This window comes from Humulus lupulus, chromosome 8 (assembly GCF_963169125.1).
Source record: "Humulus lupulus chromosome 8, drHumLupu1.1, whole genome shotgun sequence".
Lineage (NCBI taxonomy): Eukaryota > Viridiplantae > Streptophyta > Magnoliopsida > Rosales > Cannabaceae > Humulus > Humulus lupulus.
The window spans coordinates 6,678,142-6,702,208 of NC_084800.1; the positions used below are offsets into that span (position 1 = coordinate 6,678,142).

A 24,067-nucleotide genomic window follows, 5' to 3' on the forward strand; every position below is an offset into this window, starting at 1 on the left:
AAGTAATTTGTCAAAACACAGGGTCCAAACAAGTAATGGGAAAAAACACAAGATCCAAAAATGTATAAACTTTTTTTTTTTTTTTTATATAAATGGTTTTCACCATTACCAAAACTAAAAATTTTAATACTATATTTTTTTTATTTCAATTACAATACTAAAATTTATACAAAAAAAGATATTATTTATTATTATATTATTTTTTAACAACATATAATTATAATACATATACATTTAACAAGTTTTATTAGTATTATATTTAAAAAATAAAAAAATATGCTAAATAATTTTTTACCATTATTTATTGTGACACCTCAAATTTGAGGGGCTACTGTATAAATCAGTATATATAGTGTATAATATGCTGGTTGGAATGATATTTGGTGTAAAATCAACTCAAATTTAGTATTATCCAATTCGATTGGAGTTTGCCTAATATCACGATGAGTTTTTATAATTCAGAAAAATTTAATAAAATTGTATATTTGTGGAGAAAATAAAAGGGTAATATAATCCTATCATGATGACTATATTTTTTTCGATAAGGGAGTTGTTCGTTCAGAATGTTATTTCTGTGTGTTTTTTAGATAGAACAATATCCAAATTCCAATAACTAATAAGATGCCGTGGTCCCTGAGACAAACCATAAATTTAAATCATATCCAGAACTCTCTTTATATTATTCATGTTTTGGGATAAACTTTACACACGAGTGATATTATTAAGAAAGAAAAAAAAATGTTATCCCGATCTTAGTGTGTTATCCAAAACTCAAATGACATTTTTGTCCATTTATTCAGCTTGCTAATCAAGTTTTATGTACCCTACAACTACAAGCACATGTAAGATCTGAGATTTAAATATGAATATATATATATATATAATATTTTGCAAACAAATCAAAACAATAATAATTATAACTGGAATATATAATTTTTTTATTTTGCATTTTCAATCGAAAATGCTTGGAATTATTGATTGAGTCATATTGATATGGTCATAGTGATTAGTGCCGAATGTTTAAAACAAGGATTTAATGTTGTATTATTTATTTATATATGTTGGATATTTTACCAAAAATAGGCATGTATGGTACCTAACATACATTAAGAATAATGAAAGCAAGAGTGTCACACACATGACACTTAATGAGAAAGTAAAGTACAAAATGACAAAATGAAAATTTTATGTTAATTTTTTAATTGTCATATTAGTGTGTTGTATATATTTATCAATGGTTATATTTAGAGGAAAAATGTTTTGCAAAAATATTTAAGTGCAAATTAATATAATAATATTTGAATTTTTTTTTTTTTCTTACAAACTAGTATATATTAATTATTTCCAACACCATTATTTAGACAAAGAAGGGACCATAATGCAAATGATGATAATAATAGTAACAAATAAATCAATAATTAATACACGAAAGCAGGACGTTATCCGAGGAATGAACAAAAAAGTAATTTCACAGGGAAGAAAGCCCAGCGAACGTACCACCGGGTTCTTCTAGGCCACCTTAATCCTCTTAAAAATTCTCATTTCCTAAAATACCCTTACGTTTCCAGATATATCCTTCTGTTTTTTAATTTTTATCTTACACAAACACCGAGAAACACAATCAATCTCCAACTTCTTCTCATTTATCTCTCTGATCTTTGATTCTGTTAAACTTGGAAGAGGTGAACCGGCCGAGTCGGTCGCTATGACTCGGCGGTGCTCGCACTGCAGCAATAATGGCCACAACTCCCGCACCTGCCCATCACGTGGCGGTGGCGGTGGCGGTGGCGCTGGCTTTAGCTCAGGCGGCGGTTTGAAGCTTTTCGGCGTGAGACTTACGGACGGGTCGATCATAAAGAAGAGCGCCAGCATGGGGAATTTATCGGCGCACTACCATTCGTCTTCATCCGCGGCCGGATCGCCCAACCCGGAATCCCCCTCATCGGACCCGCATCAGCACGAACGCGACGGCTACTTGTCCGACGACCCGACTCACGCCTCTTGCTCCACCAATCGCCGTGCTGACCGTAAAAAAGGTATTTCCCTGCTAATACTTTATTAAGCTCGATTTTTAAAATATATATATATATATATAAATGAATTGACTGGTTGGTTTAAATGATTTCTCCCTTTGCTAATTTTTCTGATCTTATATTGGGATTGTTAATTTTATTTTGATTTTACGTTTTATGGTAAATTTGGATGATATTATGTTTTCATTTTGTTGTCGTTCTTAATGTTTCTTTGAATATTTGCACGTACCCGAATAGGTAATAAATCTTGTAATATTTGGTTGTTGAGTTTTGGAAATATATTCCAGGTTGGAATACAACAAGGTTTTAGGTTGTTCAAACCCCATAATTTAATAGCTAGAAACAAGCTGTTTTGGAGCATATGTATTTTTTTTTATAAAAAAGAAATTACATAATAACTTATAAATGTTTCTTCTTACCAATAAGAGCTAGATGCTGCGCATTATTACATGATGGAATATAGTGAGAAAATTTTATTTAATAGAAATGATCTTATGGGGACATATGAAGATTCTTCATGAGAAGCACTGAATTAGCTGGAGCATCAAAATTTCCTGAGTTGTAAAAAAACACATACATATTAAGTAACATGAGTTCTTGTCATGTTAGGTTCTTGGTTACCGTCTTCACAGAATTTTTTTTCCTTATTTATTTATTTTATTCTCATGGCATAATCTTTGTATGTCTTATAGTGTTGAATAATTTCAACTCTTAGTAATTTATGTTGACGATGTAGGAAATCAGGAAGTTTATTTTGCACTTGTTGTTTAAGCCAAAGAAGTAAATGTTGTGCATATTCTGTGAAGTATCATAAAACATGGTGTCCTTCTGATCATCTCCTGGAACTTTACCCAGCTGCATATATGAAGGAGATTTCCTTTGACATTATGCCAAGACTTTTTTTAAAATTTTGTACAAAGTTTAATGGTTGCATACAGTTCGAATTTAACTGGTTCTGTGTATTTATTCTTGTCTAGAACTTGGATTATTCTTCTGTTGCTAACAGAGTACCAAACTTGACTAGAGTCCATGTCGATATTTCTTGACTATCTGTAATACACTAGTGATGCAAAGCTGGAGCTCTAGTATAATTGTTATGGCTTGCTTGACTATGATTTTAGGACTCTGGTTGTTGCCTGTCAAAATGGCCTGATGTAGTGGCAGTTTAGTGACTCTAATGATCTATTCTTCTTTAATATTCATGCAGTTAGCTTATCTCAGATTTCATTTCTTTTTCAGGTGTCCCGTGGACAGAGGAGGAGCACCGCTTGTTTCTAATTGGTCTCCAGAAATTGGGGAAAGGGGACTGGCGTGGAATAGCCAGAAATTATGTAGTTTCAAGAACTCCTACCCAAGTGGCAAGTCATGCTCAGAAATATTTTATTCGGCAGAGTAATGCTACTAGAAGAAAGAGACGCTCCAGCCTTTTTGACATGGTTCCTGATATGGTTTGTCCTTTTTTTTTTACACATTTTGTGAACTAATGGCCCGTTCAGAATATTGCTTCCTGTTAATACATTTTATCAAACAGAAATGGAAGGCAGTATTTTTTTTTTTTAGTAAAATACCAAATTATAATAATATTGATAGTACATTTGCATTGGTTTATGAAAATCCCTGTGTTATCTTCACCTTATAGAGTGATGCATTGTTAATGGAAGTTCAATTATGCCTTTTTTTTTACATTAGCATTTTTCTCAATGGGTGTTCATAAGAGTAAGAATTAACCATATTCTTGAGTTGATTTTCTGTAATGATATTGGGTGGTTAAATGGTTTAGTTGTTCTCTGGATATGCTAATTTATTTCTATATTGGACAGGCCTCAGATCCTCCACCAGTTCCAGAAGAAGATTTGCTGCCTTCTTTTCAAGAAACAGAAGCTGATAATGCTAAATCACTACCCTCATTAAATCTCTCTCTCCAGTCAGAATGTGAACCTATGGAGGCTACTCATGATACAAAAGTTGAAGAAGATCAGGACCCCGTGCTAGGATCAAATGGGTTCCCACCTATGGTTCCTGGATTGAGTGGATTCTTCCCAGCTTACATGCCTGTTCCTTTTTCATTGTGGCCACCAAGTGCAGCCCCTCTGGAAGAACAGAGGATTGCTGAAACAACTCAGCATCAGGTCTTAAAGCCAATCCCAATCGTTGCCAAAGAACCCGTTGATGTTAACGAACTAGTTGGCATGTCTCAACTCAGTTTAGGTGAGGCTGAGAGAGGCCACAGGGAGCCTTCACCACTCTCCTTAAAATTGCTTGGAGAGCCTTCAAGGCAGTCAGCGTTTCATTCAAATGCTCCGGTAAGTGGATCAGACTTGAGCGAGGGCAAGACTAGTCCAATTCAAGCAGTTTAAATTGGAATGCATGGGGGCAGTATCTCAATTTCTTTTTTAGTCTATTTATTTTTTCTATTGTACTAATATTTTCGCTAAAGCATGTCGTTTTATTTCTTGATATAGTCTATGAAATATATGTTCAATCTATATAATAACATAGGAGTAGATCAATTTCGCTGGACATTCTATTCTTTATAACTGTAAACAGATAGAAAGCCCATGTTAATTTGAGGAACTTGTCAACGAACTCTGTCCAAGCGCATCATTACTCGTGTTATTGTAGTAGGTGAAGTGTAACTTTGCCATGTTTGCTGGTGCAGAAATCTTGATCAATTCAACCAACTGACCATTAGCATAGGAGTCCAGCCTACCGCGTGGAGCTAAGAGATTTTTAATCCATTTCAACCGTAGAACTATAGTGGTCAAGGCTTGTCTTGATGAGTAATGACCAAGTCAACCTTTGGGTGGTGTTGAATAAGATTCTCTGCATCAAAACATGGTTATATACCATGTCTCATGGGTGGATACTAGTAATGCATTTGGACCCCTGCTCCCATTTTGTAAGCCGAAAACAAAAAGTTGTTGCAGTAATTACTTTTGTGGAGCGATTTCTCTCTTTTAAGTGTAGAGGCAATCTGGGTAGGTTATAGAGTTTGAGGTTAGGTAGGTTCAGCTTTCTAATCACCAACTAAACTTAACAGAACTAAAAAGATACCACTTTTTGATATGATGCAATGGTTTGCAGCTTGAAATTGTTGGTACTCTACCCCTTTTGGCTAGGGAACCTTGGCAAAATCGAGGTACCTCGACAACCTCTTCAACTCATATACTGATTGATTGTGTTAGGTCGATCCTGGAAAAACTAGGTAAAATTAAGTGCTCCCCCAAGGGATGGCCCCTCGTGTCAGTCTATGTTCAGCCTTTATTTTTTTGGCAGAGACTTGTGCCAGATCGACGTAAACTAGGCTTATTGCTTGCTCACACAGTCCTCTGTTTGCCAAGTCCAAGTGGATTCAAATCTAATTTTGCGTGTTTGTCTTATTACAGTGTAGTCAAATTAGTCAGTCCTACGTACGAGTGAATAGTTATGCAATGATGATCCTTCAAAACAGGCCACTTTTTCCAAAATGTGATATAGATGTTTCGTAATCTGGAGTCAGATTTTTTCATTATGTAAAATCCATTTTTGAAAAATGCACAAAAAATCATTTAAACTAATTGTTTCTTTTGCATTATACTTGGATTGTTGTTGTGTTATTATTATTAATTTTTGGGTACAAGGTTGGTTTTATTATATTTTTTAAAATACTATCACTGAAATTTAATTTTCTTTATTTACCTCAAACGTTTACATTAAATTATACATCAACTAGGCAATATAACCGCCTCGCGCGGTGTTTGTAATAATTAGTATTATAATTATTTTTTGGAAAATAAGATTTTGGTTTTTTTTTGTAAAAAATTTAAGTTTTTTATATATATATATTTAGAATTTATAACTTAAGGAGTTGTTAACATTTTCACTAAATGAGTAACATACTATGAATCATGATCTTTTGATGTTTGAGAATCATTATATATATATATATATATATATGGGTGCACTCTTAATGGTTACTACCCATGTATGGTTACTTTAATATTAATCATTAGATTAAGATCAATGGTTCATATTTATAGTTGTTAATTAATATTTCTAAAAATAAATTTTGATTTTTTCAAATTTTTGGAAGGGTTACCTGATGAAAACTGTGTATTTATTATGAAAATATAATATTGTAAACTTTTTCATTTTTCAAATGTATGTCAATTTCTAAATATATCTAGTGTTTCTCATTGGTTAAAAACACCATTAATTATGGCAAAAAAATAACTAAATTCGAAATTAATATAGAAAAAAAAATATTTACCTATTGGTAACTTGCTATACCAAGTCACTATGTTACCACATCATCATAATTGTTAGTACCCATCTATGGGTAGTAACCATTGAGAAGTCTTCCATATATATATACATATTTGTTGATTCATTTTAGACTAACAATGAATATTATATTTAGTAAATAAATAAAAGAGTTAAATGTAATTCACGATTTGAGGAAAAAAAATCATATGTAGTATTATTTTGATTAGATGAGTTGTGAAACAAATAAGGTAAGGAATAATATTGAAATTAGTTAATACTCATATTTTTTTTACTACTATGTTTGTGTAATGAAGTTGATATTGTAATTTACAATAATATAAACACATGTAGCTTCAAAATATATATATTGCTAAAGATAGAATTGAACTATGTACAATAGCAAGAATGGAGAGTTTATTTTATTAAAACCAGTAAAATTTATACCTTATAAGGTAAGAATTTGAAGGACATGAATAAGGAGACTATATCATTTTCTAGAATAAATAGATTTTCTATGAGTGGGTATTTTGAAATACTTCTTCGTAAACAATATTTTTTATTAAGGTTGGGTCTCCCACCTCATCATCAGTATTTAGTATGATCAATCCTTCTCTTGTGGTAACTCGGGACACAGCAACATATAATTGACCGTGGGTGAATACTTGCTTAGGGAGATACAAGCCAACATGTTTAAGAGATTGTCCTTGGCTTTTGTTGATTGTCATGGAAAAACATGGTGCCAAGGGAAGTTGTCGTCTATTAAGCTTGAATGGCCATCTTGATTCATTGGGAGACATAATAATTCTTGGAATTGTGACATTTTCACCAATATTTGTTCCAGAAATGATGTCGCCTCTAATGGACCATTTACCAAGATGCCTGATAATCAATCTTGTGCCATTTCATAGGCCTTCTGTTTGATTTAGATTTTTAAGGAGCATTACAGGAGCACCTTCCTTAAGTCGCATCTCATGATTAGGGATGCCATTAAATTTCAAACCATGCAAAAATTCAGCTGGATACAAAAGAACTTCATCATTTGTCTTTACACTTGCTTTGCATATACTGTCTGAGCTAAAATATGTTCTCCCTTCACCTGGTATAATATTCATAATCATCTCATTTAGTTCATAGACCATTTCATTTTTTGGTGTTAATATTGCTCTTTCTGTCAAATATGTAAGATCGTTGTACTTTTGTAAAAGTGATGGGTAGATAACTTTAATTATGGATTTCATTGGATCTTGAGATGGATTTATGGCGATATCAGAAGGAAGCTTAATTAATTGTCTATCAATGTCATCATATAATGAACCATCTCCAATCTGCAACATCCATTTGTCAAAAGAAGCTATTTTAGCAGCCTCAAAACCAGTCAAGCTTCCATTATATAGCCTCATATTTTGGTTGAGCTCATATATTTTGAAAAATGGCCACAAATATGATGAGTTAAGAGAAGCATCAACAATATCAGCTCTTGTACCTTTTGGGACAACTGGTAATATTTGTCGGAAATCACCACCACACACTATTGTAAGTCCTCCAAAAGGTTTGTTAGAGCTATTTTCAAACCTTGTTCTTAGAATATCTCTTAAGGTCTTATCCAAAGCTTCAAAGCAGAACTTATTTGCCATAGGTGCTTCATCCCAAATGATCAAAGAAGTTTTCACAAGAAGTCCAGCTAGTAGGGTGCCTTGTCAAATTTCACAAGTCGACTCTGCTGTAACATTCAAGGGAATATGAAATCGTGAATGAGCTGTCCTACCATTAGGCAATAACAAAGCAGCTATGCCTGAAGTTGCTACAGGCAAGACTATTTTTTATTGTGATCTGAGCTTTGCAGTTATTGTATTCCATAAAAATGTTTTACTATTACCACCATGTCCATTGATAAAAAATAAATTGCCTTGTTCATTCTCTACTGAATGTACTATTGCTTTATAAGCTGATTTTTGGCAAGGATTTAGAGCAGCAAATGATTTCTCATGCAATATCTTTAATTGATCTCGGTCATAATCAAGCTCTTCATTAACCAATCTATTACCCGAGTCTCTTATCAAAGATGGATTAGGCAGGGGCATTCCATCTATATCTTTCAAACTTTTTCCCATCTTCAGCATGATACTTTCAATCTCGAACAATGTGTATGCTTCAACTTGTTGTTCAGTTAACTTAAGATCATTCATTCTAAATCTCTTCCTTTGCAATGAAGTTATGTCTTCTGACAATGCAATATAATTAGATTTCCAAAGTTGTGATGCATCAGAAACCTGACAGTGAATGAGTATCGTGACGAAAAGATGTCTTAATTCTTTTCCAGTTGCCCATATTGCAGCTTCAGTTAAGCAATCTATCCACTCTTTATCATCGTCTAACAATCCCAAAGCATAGCATGCCTCTTTAAAATTAGGATATGTCACCCCATTTTATGTTCTAATACTTTTATAAGAATTGCTCCCTTTGACAAAATTTAACAACATTCTCAAATAGAAGCGTTCTCCAATCGAAGGATGCGCGAAGTAAATTCTTCCAATTGCCAATCCATTTTTTCTCCTAGTCCATGTTTTCTCCTTTGAATTCCAAACCCAACTTATAGGGAAATCCGAATAAGTTAGCTCTCGTGCATCATCATAATTCTTGTTTGCTTCCAACCATTGAGTGAACTTTGTTTTTTCTATTCCAGGTATGCAAACAACATTTTCAACACATTTGTTTTCTTCGAATATTACTGTGTGCTCTCCAGGTAAATGGAATGGTAATCTTTCAACTGCTGGCTGTCTGTAATGTATGTCTGTAATGTATGTCAAATTGGAATATTCTCCAGCAAGCTTCAGTTGCCGAGATATATCTGCAATCCAAATATGTTTTTATCTCATCTATTTATTTGGCAGTGTCAATAGATTCCATTGTTGCAGTAGTTCTGTCAGACCCATTATGAACATATTTGAAAAGGTATTTGACTGATCTAGAGTAATTGCAAACCTCGACATTAATATGTGCATCAAATTTGACAACCAAATTCCTGTGATAAGGGACTACATATCGATTATCTAAAAGGACACCTTTCTTTTCGACATGAATACCTGTATTTCTCCTTTTGTAGACTGGAAAGCCATCTGTGTCGATGGTCGTTTGATCATTGAATTTTTTTGGAAAATGTTTTGTGCACCTATCTTGCATCATACATGGAGAGTTTGAATTAAGTTTTCCACAAGGTCCATGAATCATAAATTTATTGACGGCATTATAACCATCAGGATCAACATTTAAGTCCGGGATTTCCGCGCTTATTATATTATCAATATGGTCTGCTGAAGGATTTTTCAATGTCGAATGCAAGAAAAGTAGTATGTGTGCATGAGGCAGTCCTCTTTTTTGGAACTCAATTGTGTATATACCTGCGACAACATAGATAAAAACTTAAAATTTAGAAATTTTGGTGGGAATTGTGAAATTATTGTTGGTAAAAACATTTTTTTATAAACAATTGAGTTGAGTTCGTTGTGGATACAAATGTGAAATAAACTTACATGCGATTATCTTTCCAAACGGTTGTTCTTTTTTCAGATTGTGCATTAGTTGGAATAGCTTTATCTCAAATACTCTGCATATGATATCGACCTGATTGTTATCATCTTTTTGGCCTATTAAATGGATCATATCATTTATTTCTGGCCACTTTGGGTTGCAAGTGAAAGTAATAAATAAATCAGGATATCCTGCCCATTTACAAATTGCCATATCATCTTGATAATTTTGTACTCTTTATCGTGGTCCCCCAGTGTGTGACGAAGGCTGTAATGCCCCAAACTCCAGGGACCGTTACAGTGTGCCTTGTAAACAGTGCTAAACTCGCTAACCGAGTCATTTGGCCAAAATCGTGAACTAAGTATGATTAGCGGTTTAGGGATTAAAAACTTTGGTTAAGATGTAACGTTTCACTAGAACGTTTAATATATACATTGGGATCCCGAAAATATAATTTCAGAGTCTATTACAGAAAATATTTACAGCAGGCCGTTCTAAGCGGCAAAACAGGGTTCGACCCTAGTTCCACTTTAAACCTCGGCCGTGGCGGACGAGCAGCTGCATATGTACACATCATCACCTAAGCTCTCCAACTCAAGGATGGTCTAGCTTCCTCTTGCCTTTACCTGCACCACGTAGCACCCGTGAGCCGAAGCCCAGCAAGAAAACACAATAAATCATGATATAATATCAACAATGATCATAATAACCATTCAGGACTATCAGTCCAAGAAAATAGGTGACAATAGCCAAAAGTCACAATAATGAGCATAGCTCCCCTCTAGCCATGTGACGATAGGGTCACCAGGGCTTAACTGATAAGTGATTCTTTCATAAGTTTGATTAGGACAGGTGCATGGTGAATGGTCACCAACATAACCTTCCTCCCGACTCTAGAGTCGTGCTATGGACAACGTCCCCTAGCCATGTGACAAATAGTCATCGGGGTCATATACCTTGGCTATAAACATCTGGTCATAGACCAGGCAAGCGCTTATAAGTTCTTTGACCTTAGGGTCGGCCCCACATTAATGCCATGGAGCTATTCAATGCGTGATCATCGACCTTAGGGTCGGTCTAGCATTAATGCCATAGAGCCATTCAATGCATGATTCTCGACTTTAGGGTCGGTCTAGCATTAATGCCATAGAGCCATTCAATGCATGTTCATCGACCTTAGGGTCGGTCTAGCATTAATGCCATGGAGCCATTCAATGCATGATTCTCGACTTTAGAGCCGGTCCCTGACTAGTCAGTGTCATGCACAAGTAAGTCATGCCACCAATCATATACCACATGTTCCATATCCATAAACAAGGTATTCAGCATGCTTACTAAACAAGTATTAGTACAATTAGGACCATGCATAAACACAGAGGCTCAAGCTCTGAATGATATCATACTCAGTATACAAGCATGTCCTAACCACATGTTTCTCCTGCATCACATGCAATATATCCAGCAATCCAACATGCACCAATAACAACCATGCATGCCACGCTTAATAACCAACCAACATGCATCAAGAATAGCCATGCATGTCATACTCAATAATCAACCAACATGCATCAATAATAGCCATGCATGTCATACTCAATAATCAACCAACATGCATCAATCATAGCCATGCATGTCATACTCAATAATCAACCAACATGCATCAATAATAGCCATGCATGTCACATATACACAGGGTGCAGTTTTCTTACCTCAAAGTCGAGCTAGAATGATTTAAAGAACGACCCTTGAGAACGATCAACTTTTAGTCCTTTAACGGTCACCTAGTCATAACCAAATATAGGATACCATCAATAAAAATGATCAACACAAGTTCCCAAACCAATATCTAGCCTCCGGGACGTCAATCCCCACTTAACCAAGTAGTAGGATCAACCCCGAGGCCTATGGTAAGCATCCCTAAGCTGAAAACACAATTCTGGCCAAATCTGCCTCTATGGGCCGCGGCTCACCAGAGCCATGCCGCGGCTCACCCTCAGACAGAAGCATATTTCTTCCCAGAAACACACTCAGGCCGCGACACTCCATAGACAGGCCGCGTCACATTACGCAAACTAGCAAGCCACCAGCTTGCTTCCCCTGCGTTTCTCCTCGAAACCAAACCTTCAAACCAGTCCTAAACCTCAACCTAACACCCAATTTAACCACTAAACATCATCAACAACTCACCCACATCAAAACCCAAGTTAAACATCAACTAAACTTCCATTAATTCCAACTATTTACCATGAAATCACAAGCTGAAAGTTCAAACCCAAAACAGAGTATACCATGAAACTAATGGCTGTAACTTACCTCAAACTTGATTTTGAATCCCCTTTAATGGCTGAATCAAGTTCCTATGCTCCCACCTTTGATCTCCTAGCTTAACTCCTCAATTTGGGCTATCAAAATTCAAAGAAAAGTGAAGGGGAAAACATGTACGGGAGAAGAAGGAGAGGGGATGAGGATGGGGCTCTGTTTTGTTATGTTTTCCACAGCCTTCTAAAACCAAAAAGCTGATATAAATCCTTAAGGTCAAAAGACTATAATGCCCCTAGGCCAAATAAATCCCTCTAAAAGCTTCCGAGGGTAAAACCGTCCTTTCCCGCCTATCTCGTTAATTATAATTAACGCTCTCCAATTCCCGCTATTCTCAATATTCCCAAATACCAGTAAATCATATCCCATTACCCTTTAATTCCTGGTAATGCTCTAATCATTAAATTCACCCCGAGACTCACCCCGAGCCCCGAACTTAAACTCGTTATTACTAGACCGAACACTTACATCTCATGATCGTCTCATGCCAAATAGCTCGAACCAATCCACCTTATAACGTGGCTATATTAATTAATCACAACCATGCACCCAAAATATACAATTACGCCCACAGTGGCCAAATTACCAAAATACCCTCATAATAATAAATACGCCCATATGCATGCATTCACCATCATATAATAATATAATTCACGTAAACATGCATATATTCATTAAATACCATAATAAATCAATTATGGCCCTCCCAGCCTCCTAATCAAGGTCCTAAACCTTATTAGGAAATTTGGGGCATTACAAAAGCAAAATAATTGATTTCCCCACTTTTGAGCAATTTGAATCACCACGATGAATAGCGTCCATTAAACCAGAAAAAAGGTATGATCTGAGTTTTTTTTGGTTATTTCGTATCCAACGAAATCTTTCTTCTTCAATTGCCATGTAAGAATCAACTATATATTTGTTGACGCCGTTTTTCGCCAACAGTGAAAGAAGAGCACGTAAACAATAAACAGTGATGGCCAATATAAATATGATAATACAAAACACGATTTTTACGTGGTTCAGCGGTTAAATCTGCCTAGTCCACGAGTCTTTTTTATTAAGCTCAAGATGATCTCTGAAAATTCTTCAAGGATGAATTCTTCAGAGTTTTTCCTCCAGATTCAGAAATTCGGTCCTTTACAATGGTGCAGAACTTCTCTATTTATAGAGAAGATTGCAGAATACTATCCCACATATTTTGGGTAGTTACCCTTTATTTGCAAATAAATTAAATGTCTTTAAATGCCTGTAATTCGATATAAAAGGAAACGTCCCCTGAAGACCAGGGGGCGTATAACTAATCAAATAATATCCCATGATTTTAGGGGATTTACAATAATAAATGTAGTCCACGTTTCTTATGGACAACGCTCGAAGATGCTCAAAGTTATTATCATATATCTCCAAGGTCGTATTCTCCCAGGTCTTTCATCAACTTTCGAGCTAATGACATCTCCCGAGGTCACATGGCTTTCGAAATCATACGCGCGTCAGGCTCGGAACCCTGATCCGAGGTCATCCCTGAGGATAGATGCATCTCGGGTGCTACCCTTCGAGATCGTATGGATTTCGAGGCCACCATATTCGTAGTCGTCTCAGCTTCGCAGGCTCGATGTCTAGTCTTGAAACATACTTCAGACTTTACGAGTTCATTCGCTGCGAATCCAGCTTTCGAGGTTACATTTAACATGGCTCCAAATCTGCGTATAACATCTTGCCCCCTCAAAAATATTTGTTCGAATCCTAAGAGAAGGAAACTTTTGAACTACTTTCTTCGGGAACCGTACCGTCATATACTTGAAAATAGACACGCGTCATTTGGGTATTGCTCATTTATGGTACTTGAGTACCTTGGAAACCTGCCCACGATCATCCGTCTGCCACCTTTTCGGTACCATCATGTCATCGTCCCCTGACCGTTGGATTTCATGAGGATTCTGGCCAATGGCCCAGATTAACCCTTTTTATCACTTTTCTCCCGTTATATATTCAAGGTCTTCTCCTTCCTCTTATTTTACACGCATCAGAAACAAAAAAGAAGAAAAGACGAAACCAGAGACCAACCCAGAGAACCTCTTTCTCATGCATGTTCTCCCAGCCGAAAAAACAAAAGACCTCCAGTTTGTTCGAGTCCGTAAGCTCATATTTGCAGCCTCTCCTTCAGTCAGCAATTTCTCTGCAATCGCCATTATTGTGTAAGTGCCCAATCTTTGTTTTCCCTTATCCCAGTTTTTGTTCATATTGTTCTTGCTATTTCTTTGAATGTACTAGTTTATTTTCTTAGTACAAAAAGTTAGGGAATTTTTGTCTGATAGGCTTTTATGTTTTAAGTTTCCATACTGGGTTTACATCACTGGTTCATATCCAGTTTTGATGTTTGAACAAGATTCCTGTTTTCTGGGTTTTTAAAAATTTTAAAAGACGTTTCTTGTACACCAAGATATCGGGTATAAAACCTTGGCTTTGACAAATGCACGATACCCAAGGTTACCTTTTCTGGTTATCTGCCACTCTTTTTCCCCTGATTTTTGGGATTCTAAAAAAAAAATTGTCTACTCTCCTCCCTTTCTTGTGGAACGCACGTTCTGACTCTTTAATAAAGGTCTTAGTATCGAGCTTGTTTTGTTCCTAAACTTTGAGCTCGTCCTATCGAGCTCGTAATTCTTGCATGCATGGCTCTCACCATTTTTTCTTTCTCGCTAAATGTTACAGAATCTGGAAAGACGGTGGGGTCGTTGCTGGCAATCCCTTATTCGCCAAAAACCCCGAGCCCAGAATTGTTGTTTGCTCGGAATCAACGTCGAATCCGTGAGTACGAGCTTGCACGCGAGCAAGAGGATATTCGAGCTCATTACCGCCGCCAAATAGACGAGGTCATAGAGAAGAAAAGGAGAACTCTTCGGGAGGCCCTTTATCTAGAGTCCAATTCAGGGCCTAGGCCGATCCCCCTCGACCCCGCATTAAAGGTCACTGTCGCGTATAGTCCAGGAGAACTCCAATTTTCATTGATGGGGGAGCCTTCTTCCTCACAGCCGAGGAAAGAAATCTTCGAAGCCGAGCACTATTGGAGCTCGGTTACCTCGACAAGTCAGATAACTAACATTCTGGCCCTCCATGGCCTCAGGTTGCCAAGTTCTTTGAAGTGTCGAGCTCTGGCCGCTTACGAACGAAGCTGTTACGCCCCCGGGGATCGTGACAACAGGCTGAGATATGCGGCATGGAGCCAGGAACACATGAAGGCGGGGGCGCTGTTGCCTTTGAAGTCTTTTTTCAAGGACTTTACGGATTTTTTTGGGTTGGCCCCGTTCCAGCTCAACACCAATTCTTACAGGGTTCTGTCAGCCCTAAGGTCCTTATACCACGAGCTGAAGTGGGAAGGACCTTCACCTCAGGAGATTTTATATCTCTTTTGTCTGAAAAGGAACCCCTCCCGAGCTCGGGGAGGAGATGGCTTTTACTATCTTTCGAGCTATCCTAAAGAGAAAAAGGTCTTTGAAGATCTCCCCAATCATCCACCTGATTTCAAAAAAGCCTTCTTCTGGACAGAAGGCCTGTCCCCGTCTCGATATTACTCATTCAGGCGGATTCGTAAGTATTCCAGTTTTCTTTATCTCTGTGCTCGGGATTTTAGCTGTAAGATCCGTACTTACTTGAAATGTGTCTTGCTTTCCAGCCAATTTTCAGCGCCCTACTCCTGATGAGGCAATGAAGGGGCACAGAGAGACCCTGCTCCAACTCCCTCATGGCAGGAGGTCTCTCTTGTACCTTTTACATGAGGATAAGCTCTGAGCTTGCGGGCTCTTGGGAGATGGCCAGTCCACCTTTGACTGGTCCAATAAAAAGTATGAACATTGGGAGCAGGTGCCTTTGCCCACAGGCGTCCTCCCTCCGAGGAGAGAGGTGAGGCCCCCACTTCCAGTTCGCAGAAGGAGTCCGCCGTCAGGGAATGAGGCTAATGACGAAGCCTCGAGTTCGGACTTGGATGAAGGTAAAGCCCTCCTTACCTCGAGAATGTGGTCCCCCATTGTAATGCCCCAAATTTCCTATTAAGGTTTAGGACCTTGATTAGGAGGCCGGGAGGGCCATAATTGATTTATTATGATATTTGATGATTATATGCATGTTTATGTGAATTATATTATTATATGATGGTGAATGCATGCATATGGGCTCATATTTTAAATGCAAGGGCATTTTGGTAATTTGGTCGTTGGGGGCGTGATTGTGTAATTTTATGCATATGGGTGAATTATAATTTTACCACATTATATGTGGATTGGTTCGAGCCATTCGACATGAGACGATCATGGGAATGCAAGTTTTCGGTCTAGTCATAACGGGATTTAGTTCGGGGCTCGGGGTGAGTCTCGGGGTCATTTTGATAATTAGAGCATTACCGGGGATTAAAGGGTAATGGGATGTGATTTATTGGCATTTGAGAATGTTGAGAATAGCGGGAATTGGAGAGCGTTAATTATAATTAACGGTATAGGTTGGAAATGACGAATTTACCCTTGGGAGTGTTTAGAAGCTTTTAAATTGGCCTAGGGGCATTATGGTCTTTTGACCTTAAGGATTTATATCAGCTTTGGGGTTTGGAAGGCTGTAGAAACAGAGCCAAAATAGAGACATCAACCTTCTCTCCCTCTCTTCCCGTACAAGCTTCTTCCTTCACTTCTCTTTGAGTTTTGAGAGCCCAAATTGAGGAGTTGAGCTAGGAGATCAAAGGTGGAAGCTTAGGAACTTGATTCAGCCATGAAAGGGGATTCAAAATCGTGTTTGAGGTAAGTTTCAACCATTAGTTTCTGGTTTATGCTCTGTTTTCCTTTTGGTTTTCAGCTTGTGATTTTTGATGTGGAAAGTGGGAATCAAAGGGAGTTTTTGTGTTGATTTGATTGGGATTTGATGAGGGTAAGCTATGGGTGTTGTCTAGACGTTAAATTGAGTGTTTGGAGGAGGTTTGGAGTTGGTTCGAAGGGTTGGTTCTAAGGGAAAACGCAGGGGAGAGTTGGCTGGTGCGTGCTGGTTTCTTGGCTGGTGTGCGAAATGAGCCGCGGCCTGTGATGGATTTAAAGGTGAAAATGGCTCTGTCAGGAGGGTGAGCCGCGGCATGGCTGTGGTGAGCCGCAGCCCATCAAGGAAGATTTGGCCAAAAATAGGTTTTGGCCTGGGGATGCTTGCCATAGGTCTCGGGGTTGATCCTACTACCCGGTTAAGTGTGGATTGATGTCCCGGAGGCTAGATATTGGTTTGGGAACCTATGTTGGTCATTTTTATTAATGGTACCCTATATGTTTGGTTATGACTAGGTGACCGCTAAAGGACTAAAAGCTGATTGTTCTCAAAGGTTGTTTCTTTTATTAATTCTCGCTCGAGCCCAAGGTAAGAAAACTGCACCCTGTGTATATGTGACATGCATGGCTATTATGGATGCATGTTGGTTGACTATTGAGCATGACATGCATGGCTATTATGATGCATGTTGGTTGGGTATTGAGTGTGACATGCATGGCTATTCTTGATGCATGTTGGATGTTTAAATGTAAACATTGATAGCATAATGAATGCCTGGAAATCTTGCCCATTTGCATATGATTATCATTGAGGCATGCTGGGTGATTAAATGTGATGCATGAGAAACGTGTGATTAAGGCATGCCATGAATGATGAATATGAGATTGGACAGAGCTTGAGTCTCTGGGTTTGTGCATGATCATGATTATGCTAGCAACTGTTTAGTAAGCATGCTGAATGCCCTATTCTTGGATAACTGGCATATGATACATATTGATAGCATTGCTTACTCGTGCATGGTACTGACTAATTAGTCAGATTTGGCAAAGGTGCTAGTATCAATTGTGAAGCTGTGACTTATTAGTCAGGTTCGGCAGTGGTACTGGGCACTGGTCACGTTGCACTGACTCGTCAGTCAGAATTGGCAAAGGTGTTAGTATCAGCTGTGAAGCTGTGACTTATTAGTCAAGTTTGGCAGTGATACTGGACACTGGTCACATAGCGCTGATTTATTAGTCAGAACGGCCTTAGCGTGGATCACGCAAGCCAACGGAGATTAGATCTAATCGACCATCAGCATTGAATGACTCAAGGAGCATTAATGCCAGACCGACCCCGAGGGTCGATGAATGAAATAAGTGCTTGGAGGCTAGTGGCTTACCTTGCAGCCACTCTCCCTCTTGAATCATGTGATGTTCACTCACTGGTTTGAAAGTTTTATGCTCAGTGTGATTATAATGATAATCATTTGATAATGTTTATGTATAGTGTTATGTTTTCTTGCTGGGCTTCGGCTCACGGGTGCTATGTGGTGCAGGTAAAGGCAAGAGGAAGCTAGACCATTCTTGAGTTGGAGAGTTTAGGTGATGACGTGTACATATGCAGCTGCTCGTCCGCCACGGCCGAGGTTTAAAGTGGAACTAGGGTTGAACCCTATTTTGCCGCTTAGAATGGCCTGTTGTAAATATTTTCTGTAATAAACTATGAAATTTATATTTTTTTTGGGATCCCAATGTATATATTAAACGTTCTAGTGAAACGTTACATCTTAACCAAAATGTTTAATCCCTAAACCGCTAATCATACTTAGTTACACGTTTTTGGCCAAATGACTCGATTAGCGAGTTTAGCACTGTTTACAAGGCACACCGTAACGGTCCCTGGAGTTTGGGCGTTACAACTTGGTATCAGAGCGAGCCAAGATTTATGTTTCCTGAAGACAAGCTGGGCATGTACATTCATCACTGAAGATAGCTTCACTCAAGGAATGGTAAATATTTCTGTAGCTATGTGCATAGCTCTTTGAATAAAATGTGGATGCTTTACCTGCACATTGTATTAGGGAGCATGAGATTCTGATAGAGCCTGGCTCTTGACTATATGATTATATGCTCCGTGAATATATACGTATATATGACTGTGATCATATGATTGCCTGCTCTGCGAATATATATATGATTGTGTTATTTGCATGCTGGGGTTGGAGGCATGGTGTGAATGTTGGAAGAGCAGGAATTATGAGTAATGTATGAATGCCATGGGCATGTTTGTAGCACTGCAAGTGGATTATGATTGTGGTGTGGTAAGATTTATCTCGTGGGGGAAAGCCCTTGATGTGCTTATTGTGACTAATGGGTCAAGTTATTGACTGCAGATTGAATTATCAGGTTTATTCAAGGCAGATTATGAGGCCTGGTGATAGCTATACAGGGGCTGGGAGTTACAGCCAGGGTATTAGTTCTTCGTCTGCATCTCTGAATGTTCAGCAGACGCTTACAGATTTGCAATTAAGATTGCAGAGGCATGAGGAAGAGATCAGGTATTTGAAGCAACAGCGGAGTCTGTTGGGTGGTACCCCTTCCTTTGCTATGCAAGGGGTGGCATCAGTTTCAGCTCAGCCTAGCGTTGAGAATAGATGGGAATTTCTCTGTGGAAGATTCCTGAAGTTTTATCCTCCAATCTTTGAGGGAGGCTTAGATCCATTCAGAGCTGAGCAATGGATGAGCATGATCAACTCCATTCTTGATAGTATGGGACTGGTGGGTCACGATAGAGTGATCTGTGCTACATGTGTACTACGGGATGATGCCCGGACATGGTGGGAGTTAGTATCCCAGACACGAGACACAGCTGTGATGGACTGGAAATAATTTAGGCAGCTGTTTAATGAGAAGTATTATTGTAATGTGGCTAAGACTGCCAAGGTGAATGAGTTTCTGAGTCTTGCCCAGGGCAATGCATCAGTGACCGAGTATGTTACTAAATTTGATGAGTTGGCCAAGTTTTCCTTAGACATGGTACCCACGGATGTAAGTTGGAAGGAAAGATTTATTCAGGGGTTGAATCCTGGAATAGCTCAGGGCATTAGAGTTGCCCCAGTGTATGAAGTCTCTACCTATGCTCAGGTGGTAGAGAAGGCTCTTGCCGTTGAGAGTATAGTAGTTGGGCAGCAGAGTGCTGGAGAGCATGGAGCCCAGATAGTGGTACCTCCACTTATTGGAGCAAGCAAGAAGAAAGGCTGGAAGCCTTACCCAGAGTGCGCTCGGTGCAAGAGGCATCCTCTGGGAGAATGCCGAGCAAGGTCATGTTTTGCTTGTGGCATGGTTGGGCATATTGTGAAGAGGTGCCCCGTGGTAAAGGATGAGCAAAGGGGGATAGGCAGCTCAATTCCAACTCGAGTGTTTGTTCCAGGACAATCAGAGTCTGAGACTGAGACTAGCTCCCCGGGGATGACAGGTCAGTTTTCTAGTTCTGAGTTATGAACTATGTTGTTTGGCTTTGGCGCCATGTTATTCTTTTGTTAGTATGTATATGGAGAAGGGTATATGGATGGTATATGTGGATCACATGGTTACGTTGTGATGGGAAAAGTAATACGGTATTGGCAACCTAAGAGATAAGCTGAGTTATGGCAAGGACTCATCAGGGATTCTGATAAAGCTGGTTATGACAGGCTTTAGTTTGATCCAGGGTTTGGATTGGTTGAGTAATTAAAGAACAATTTTGAATGGAAAGGAAAGTGTCGTAATTCTTGAGCTTGTGAGCGGAAAGCCTTGTGACAATTGGCATTGTGCATGAATTCGATATGTTTATGATACCGGATGTGAGGGCTGGAGTTTGTGCAGGGAGGTGCATGAAACTCTTAGCCAGTGTGGTGGATATCACTTAGATTGTGTTAGTGAGATCAGGACAGACTGGGCTCGTGGGCCGGGGTTATTACCTCGTCGTCGGCTATGCCAGTACATTCCACTATAAAGTCTGCCAACGCCTGTGCCTTAATGGTCGTTCTCGGGTGATAGGTGATCTCGAGCTGTCCGAGCTCAACAACCCATTTAAGAAGTCGACCTGAAGCTTCTGGTTTAGACAAAACTTGCCTAAGTGGTTGATCAGTCAGCACATGGATGGGATGCGCCTGAAAGTAGGGGCGAAGTTTACGAGACGAATGAATCAAACTGAGCGCGAGTTTCTCCATCAATGGATATCTTGACTCTGCCCCCAGTAATCTTTTACTGATGTAATAAACGGGTCTTTGCACCTTCTCTTCTTCTCGAACGAGCACTGCGCTTATTACGTGTTCGGTGGTCGAAAGGTATAGGTACAGTATTTCTCCCGTTTCAGGTTTTGACAGGATGGGTGGTTCCACAAGGTGCTTTTTGAGCTCCTGAAAGGCCAGCTCGCATTCCTCTGTCCATTCAAACTTCCTACCTCCTCTCAATAAGTTGAAAAATGGGAGACCACGGTCCGTAGATTTCGAGATGAATCTGCTTAAGGTTGCCATCCTGCCAGTCAAACTTTGGACATCTTTGTGCCTTCGAGGTGAGGGCATGTCAATCAGGGCCTTTATCTTGTCGGGGTTAGCCTCGATTCCACGAGAGTTCACAATAAAGCCCAGAAATTTTCCTGAAGATACCCCAAAAGTGCACTTCTGAGGATTTAGCTTCATGTTAAACTTCCGGAGCGCGCTGAAGCACTCTTCGAGGTCATCTACATGGTTCTTGTTGAGTTGAGACTTGAAAAGCATGTCATCAACATAAACCTCCATGTTCTTCCCTATTTGTTCTGAAAAGATCATGTTCACAAGCCGCTGGTATGTGGCCCCAGCATTCTTGAGCCCGAATGGCATGACATTATAGCAGTATAGCCCCTTATCCGTGATGAAGCTCGTATGTTCTTGGTCGGGGGCATGCATGGGAATCTGGTTATATCCAGAATAAGCATTCATGAAGGACATCAGGCCATGCCCCGCCGTGGCAGCCATGAGCTGGTCAATCCTTGGCAACGGAAAACAGTCTTTTGGGCAAGCTTTGTTGAGATCTGAGTAGTCAATACAGGTTTGCCACGTCCCATTGGGCTTTGGGACCAACACCGGATTGGCTACCCAGTCAGGGTAAAAGGCATCCCTAATGAATCAGTTTGCCTTTAACCTGTTAACCTCCTCCTTTAGAGCTTTCTTTCTATCTTCGTCCAGCTGTCTTCGCTTTTGTTGCTTCGGGGGGAAGCTCTTGTCTATATTCAGTGCGTGGCTCGCTATATTCGGACTTAGTCCCACCATGTTCGAGTGCGACCACGTGAAGACATCCTGGTTTTTCTTTAAAAAGCAAATTAATTGCTATTTTGTCTCGTCTTAGAGGTGTTTTCCGACCTTCACCTTTTTCGAGGGATCGGTTTCTTCGAGCTGAATCTCTTCAAGCTCCTCTAAAGGTTCAATGTCAACTTTCTCCTCAATCCTTGGATCAATCTCTTCGTCAATCTCTAAGACCGTTTCATCTTTGTTTTGAATGATGGCGAGTGCTTGTGCGCTCGTCTGTTTCTTTCCTCTCAAGGAGATGTTGTAGCATTCCCTCTCTGCTAATTGGTCTCCTTTCAATGTTCCGACTCCGCTAGGGGTCAGGAACTTAAGGGCCAGATGCCTTATTGATGAAACTGCTCCCAGCCTGACCAGGGCGGGTCTCCCGAGCAGCACATTGTAGGCTGATGGTAAGTCTACTACCACGAACTCCATCATCTTGGTTGCCGAGACTGGGTAGTCTCCCAAGGTCACAGGGAGCTCGATGGATCCCATGCAGGCGGTCGTTTCTCCTGAAAATCCGTACAAAGTAGTCGCACACGCTTTCAGGTCGCGAAGGGAGAGTCCCATCTTATCGAGGGTAGCTTTATAGAGAATGTTGACCGAACTCCCATTGTCTATGAGAACTCGGTGGACCCTTTTATTGGCCAGCTGGAGGGTGATGACTAGTGGGTCATGGTGAGGAAATTGGACATGGGACGCGTCTTCCTCAGTGAAGGTTATCGGTTGTGTTTCAATCCTTTGGCTTTTTGGAGCCCTAGGTTCGGGTTCATAAGGAGACCCATCCCCAGTTTTCAGCTCGTTAACGTATCTCTTTTGGGAATTCCTGCCCACTCCTGCGAGATGAGGCCCTCCCGAGATGGTTATTACATCATCTCCATCTATTGGCGGGGGCCTGTCTTCTTCCCGAGCTCGGGAATTATTGTTTTGTGCCATCGGAGGCGCGGCTACTTTCTGGCTCGCGGCCGCCTGGCTAGTACTCTGGTTTTTGACATATTGTCGGAAGTAACCTCTCGAGATCAATCCTTCGATCTCGTCCTTCAGTTTTCGACATTCATCGGTTGTATGCCCGGTGTCTCTGTGAAATCGGCAATACTTACTGGAGTCCCTCTTGGATTTTTGATTTCTCATCGGGTTCGGACGCCTAAAGGGGACCTGGTTTTCATTAGTCAGATATATGTTCTCCCGAGACTCATTGAGCTCGGTGTATACTCTGTACACGGAGAAATATCTCTCCCCTTTCTTTTTCTTTCCTCCCTCTGCTTCGGAGTTACCCCCTTCGTTCTTTTTCCTCTTGGAGGGGTTTTCCGCGACAGGCTTTGGAGCTGCTGGGTCCACCGAGGTTGAGGCAGAGTTGATGTTTATCATTGTAGTTTCGGGCTGGGAAGTCGCATTAAGTGTCGACCTCACTTCCTCTACATTGACAAACCTCTATGCTCGTCTGTTAAACTCGGTTATGGACCTTACTGGTTTTCTTTGCATGTCGTCCCAAAGGGCACTTCCCGGCATTACGCCGGCTCGGACAGCCATTACGTTCCCACTGTCATCCACGTCCCGAGCTCAGGCGACTTCTAGATTAAACCTTGTTAAGTAACTTTTTAGTGTTTCGCCCGGCTGTTGTCGAACGTTGGTTAAGGTTGATGCCTCTGGTCTGACCCCCATCATTGCTCTGAACTGCTTCTTAAAATCTTTAGACAACTGCTCCCAAGAAGTTATTGAGTGTCTCTTATATTTTTCGAACCAACTTTTGGCAGGTCCTGTCAATGACGCTGGAAACAGCATGCATCTGAGCTCGTATCCCACGTTACTTGCTCTTATTATGGTGTTGAACGTGCTCAGATGACTACACGGGTCGGTC

The 24,067-nt window shown here is 39.6% G+C and overlaps 3 protein-coding genes across 3 annotated transcripts; 1 reads left to right on the forward strand and 2 right to left on the reverse strand.

The window, feature by feature from the left end:
• Positions 1-1,505: 1,505 nt before the first annotated feature.
• Positions 1,506-4,555, forward strand: LOC133794362 (transcription factor MYBS3). The gene is made up of 3 exons (XM_062231582.1): positions 1,506-2,036; positions 3,273-3,481; positions 3,854-4,555. The coding sequence occupies exons 1-3, from the start codon at positions 1,706-1,708 to the stop codon at positions 4,388-4,390; spliced, it is 1,077 nt and encodes a 358-aa protein (XP_062087566.1). The 5' UTR covers positions 1,506-1,705; the 3' UTR covers positions 4,391-4,555.
• A 2,625-nt stretch (positions 4,556-7,180) lies between these two features.
• Positions 7,181-7,912, reverse strand: LOC133794939 (uncharacterized). The gene has a single exon (XM_062232379.1). It carries the CDS (start codon positions 7,910-7,912, stop codon positions 7,181-7,183), a length of 732 nt encoding a protein of 243 aa, XP_062088363.1.
• Positions 7,913-8,098: 186 nt separating this feature from the next.
• On the reverse strand, positions 8,099-10,019 carry LOC133794940 (uncharacterized). Its single transcript, XM_062232380.1, has 4 exons — positions 9,809-10,019; positions 9,362-9,676; positions 8,719-9,126; positions 8,099-8,676 (listed from the first exon to the last, which is right to left on the reverse strand). The coding sequence occupies exons 1-4, from the start codon at positions 10,017-10,019 to the stop codon at positions 8,099-8,101; spliced, it is 1,512 nt and encodes a 503-aa protein (XP_062088364.1).
• Positions 10,020-24,067: the final 14,048 nt, after the last annotated feature.

Excerpts from the sequence above, each read along its gene's own strand:
- LOC133794362 (XM_062231582.1), top strand. The coding sequence starts at position 1,706 with ATGACTCGGCGGTGCTCGCACTGCAGCAATAATGGCCACAACTCCCGC. Across the intron at positions 2,037-3,272 it reads CCGTGCTGACCGTAAAAAAG|GTGTCCCGTGGACAGAGGAG; the intron begins GTATTTCCCTGC and ends TTTCTTTTTCAG. Across the intron at positions 3,482-3,853 it reads TTGACATGGTTCCTGATATG|GCCTCAGATCCTCCACCAGT; the intron begins GTTTGTCCTTTT and ends TATATTGGACAG.
- LOC133794940 (XM_062232380.1), bottom strand. The coding sequence starts at position 10,019 with ATGGCAATTTGTAAATGGGCAGGATATCCTGATTTATTTATTACTTTC. Across the intron at positions 9,127-9,361 it reads CTACAAAAGGAGAAATACAG|ATATATCTCGGCAACTGAAG; the intron begins GTATTCATGTCG and ends TTTGGATTGCAG. Across the intron at positions 8,677-8,718 it reads AGGGAGCAATTCTTATAAAA|AGGCATGCTATGCTTTGGGA; the intron begins GTATTAGAACAT and ends CTAATTTTAAAG.
- LOC133794939 (XM_062232379.1), bottom strand. The coding sequence starts at position 7,912 with ATGGCAAATAAGTTCTGCTTTGAAGCTTTGGATAAGACCTTAAGAGAT.